The 3268-nt window shown below is 46.7% G+C and overlaps 1 protein-coding gene across 1 annotated transcript; it reads right to left on the reverse strand.

Annotated features, from left to right (window-relative positions):
• Positions 1 to 233: 233 nt before the first annotated feature.
• Positions 234 to 2589, reverse strand: LOC104226865 (uncharacterized). Its single transcript, XM_009778958.2, has 6 exons — positions 2149 to 2589; positions 1874 to 2059; positions 1366 to 1738; positions 665 to 1290; positions 493 to 579; positions 234 to 413 (listed from the first exon to the last, which is right to left on the reverse strand). The coding sequence occupies exons 4-6, from the start codon at positions 1022 to 1024 to the stop codon at positions 234 to 236; spliced, it is 627 nt and encodes a 208-aa protein (XP_009777260.2). The 5' UTR covers positions 1025 to 1290; positions 1366 to 1738; positions 1874 to 2059; positions 2149 to 2589.
• Between the last annotated feature and the right edge of the window lie 679 nt (positions 2590 to 3268).

Raw genomic sequence — 3268 nt, forward strand, 5'->3', positions numbered from 1 at the left:
AATAGATAAAGCGTGGTATAGTACTGCGTTTTATGGTTTTAGTTATCCTTTGTGCAGTGATGGTTTTAGTTCTACTGTTTGTTTTTGTGTTACGTTTGCAATGTTTGTGTTTCTTGTGTATTTTTTAAGTAAAATTGTTGTTCAAACGCAATTAAAATAAAAATGTTGTTAAAAGATAATTGTTACCATTATTTACATAATGCACTATGTACACAAAGTAAAAACATAAGTATTCAGTGAGTCCCGCAGCCTGTGTGCTTTAGTGCTGCTGCCGGCCTAAGTTGCATCCCCTGCCGCCCGGGTACACTATTTGGATCATCGTCATCAAGCCGCCTCTTTATGTGAGGATGTGCAGCAGCATCGACACCACAGCTAGCAGGATCAGAAGAATATGTCGTCGGGCCGTCAACAACCTACAAAACAAGTAGTAATCTTAGCATGTGAAAATGTATATTTGTATTGTATGTGTTGAGTCAAAAAACATTTTCTCACCGTGGTCTCGTCGGCCTCCTGAGTATATACATCCGTGGTGTCCTCATCAAAGCATGTAGTGGCCTCAAAGATGGGCTGGGACAAAACCTACATAAGAAAGTTAAAAATTAATTAATGTCAGCTCATTAAGGAAAAGAAAACAAATTGAAATTTTAAAGTAATACAAACATACCTGTGCCTGTGGTAGATCCGCATCAACCGCCGGGGATGAGGCATAACTTAACCTGCGCCCGCCATCCACGTCCCGGGTGGGACGATCCTCAGCTGCGGTAGATGGGCATGCAAAGTACTGGTCTACATCCCCGTCGATTGTACCCGTGATCGACAATGCTCCAGACGGGGTAACCTGCGATGCTGGCAGAGATAGCTGAAGGTTGTACGAAGGCATGCTGCTGGAAGGCTCATCTACCCGAGGTATATAACCCGGCTGATTATCTCCAAGCGCCTCAACTCCAAAGTCCTCATCATGTCCCTCAACAGGTGGGTCGATAGGTGCCTCAACGCCCCTTGCTGGGGACCACCTCCTCGCCATCCTCCGCGACCCCGTGGGGCACCCTTGCCTCGTGGGGCACCCCTCCCTCGTGCCCTACCTCTGCCTCGTGGGACACCCCTACCCCGATGGTAGTCCTCTGGCACCGCATATTGAGCCTCGTGGTCCAACTTCGTGGCATCTCTCGCCTGAAACAGGTTCCGACGAGCCAACTGTGCCACCCGCCGGCCATAGTCAACGACTGCAGGGATGTCAATATGTTGCTGCATCTCCTGTCCCAACTGGTAGAGGTGATGATGCCCAATAGCCTGTGAAACATTTAAAATATTAATTAAATAATGCTATATCACAATTATACGATATTAATAAGCCAAAAAACATACTAGTGCCTCATGGCTCCCAGCGTATGGTCTGTAGCGCTCGCCAAGTACATGAATGGGGTTCCCGATAATCAGTCGGGTGTGACGGCGGTATCATGACGCATACAGATGAATAGTGGCCTCCTGGGTAAAGTTAGGTGCTTGCGGAATACGGTCAGCTGGCTCCTCCCAAATATGGACCTGCTGCTCTAGCCATCCCATATATATATCGTCCAGCCTGGCACGGTCATCCCGCTGATAGTGTGTAGCCACCCATCCAGGCTCCCCCGGTATAGGCTGGGACGGTGAAACTGGCGAAGCACACTCTCTGTGGCATGATACTCAACCATATCGAAGAAGATCATCGGGACGGAGGTGCTCCAAAGCAGTCGATCGACTGAGCAATAAACGGGCAACTGAGTTAGCAACTTGTCGCTGTATGGCATCCAGATGAACTACCAAATAATAACATAAAAGTGAGTATGCACAACACAACTCAATTTAAAACAAGTAAGTGTAGGTACATATTTACCTGTCTGTCCACCAGCATATCTAGCACATCCCTGACAAGGGGGAGATTATGATGAGCATCGGTCCCTCGGTAGTTCCCACGCCGGAGAATCTACCTAGAAGCTAAAGGGAGAAACGGATAAGCCTCACCGGGCGCAAGTGGTGGTAGAGGTGGCTGCAACAACATGATCCGTTGCCGGGCCCAAACCTAAGATAAAAGGTTGATGTAAAATTTATGAGTCATTTCGACCATATAGAATTCAGAGTAATGAACAGAGTATTCGAAAGTGTTGTCACCTGTAGGAGGGGCAGAAAACCACATATGTCCACCTCTGGGCCCATGCTCGACCGGCACATGCTCCTATACAGGTTTGCGAGAACAGCAGCACCCCAGCTGTACTGGGGTAAATCATCAGCTGCTGAAGATGATGGAGAAAGCGCATACTCACGAGACTCCCCGAAGTGTTCGGGAACAAGACACACCCGAAAAATAGGAGCAGCGCCAACCGCGTGTACCTCTCAATATAGAGATCCTCCGTCTCACCGGTAATGTCTGGGTGCAAAACAACCATATGATCTCTGATGGCTGACAAAGCAACGCGACTACCCCCAGCGTCACCCTGAGGTCTATAACCAGTAAACTGTCCTATCATATCCAAAAACTGTGCACACGTCATGGATCTAATGTACTGGGGCAGTGCCACAGCCCGTCCATCTTTGCACAACCCGTACAACACCTGAACATCCTCCAGCGTGATGGTAGCCTCTTCAGTGGGTAAGTGAAAAGTGTGCGTCTCCAGTCGCCACCGCTCTACCAAGGCCGTGATGAGAGACCAATCAAGCTGCATCCGTCCAAGCTCAAAAATCGTATAGAAGCCCGTAGCTTGTAGGTGCGCGACTACGCGGGCATGGAAAGGATGCTCCACGATGAACTCCCACAAATCTTCAGGTCTCCTGGGGCAGAGAGCCTGCATTGATAGTTATCCCTCCCATATAAAGGAGGACCTATGGTCGCCCTGCAATACTAGTAGTTGATCCTCGGCAGGTCCAGGATGCGCAGGCGGAGGAAAGTCCATGTCGTCTACTATAATTTAAACAAATTAATTGTGTGTGTTAGTTTAAGGAATTAAATAATTAATTATGTTTAATATTGGACTGAATAAATATGTATGGGTTCCAGGCTCGATATTTGAGGTCCGGTAGCACCAAGTTATCCTTAATTATTATGCGTGTCAATTTCAACATATTTAGAATATTGTTAGCTTAATAAATTAAATAATTAATTATATTTAAAATTGGACTGAATAATTATGTATGGGTTTCGGGCTTGATTTTTGAGGCCCGGTAACACCGAGTTATCTTTAATTATTATGCGTGCCAATTTCAACATTTTTAGACTTTTGTTAGTTTAAGGAAT

The sequence above is a fragment of the Nicotiana sylvestris genome, chromosome 3, assembly GCF_000393655.2.
Source record: "Nicotiana sylvestris chromosome 3, ASM39365v2, whole genome shotgun sequence".
Taxonomy (NCBI): domain Eukaryota; kingdom Viridiplantae; phylum Streptophyta; class Magnoliopsida; order Solanales; family Solanaceae; genus Nicotiana; species Nicotiana sylvestris.

Bases quoted from the DNA above. Each gene is read 5' to 3' on its own strand.
- LOC104226865 (XM_009778958.2), bottom strand. From the start codon at position 1,024: ATGGCGAGGAGGTGGTCCCCAGCAAGGGGCGTTGAGGCACCTATCGAC. The intron at 580-664 runs GTATGTTTGTAT...TTTCTTATGTAG, and splicing joins CGGATCTACCACAGGCACAG to GTTTTGTCCCAGCCCATCTT. The intron at 414-492 runs GTGAGAAAATGT...CTTGTTTTGTAG, and splicing joins AGGAGGCCGACGAGACCACG to GTTGTTGACGGCCCGACGAC.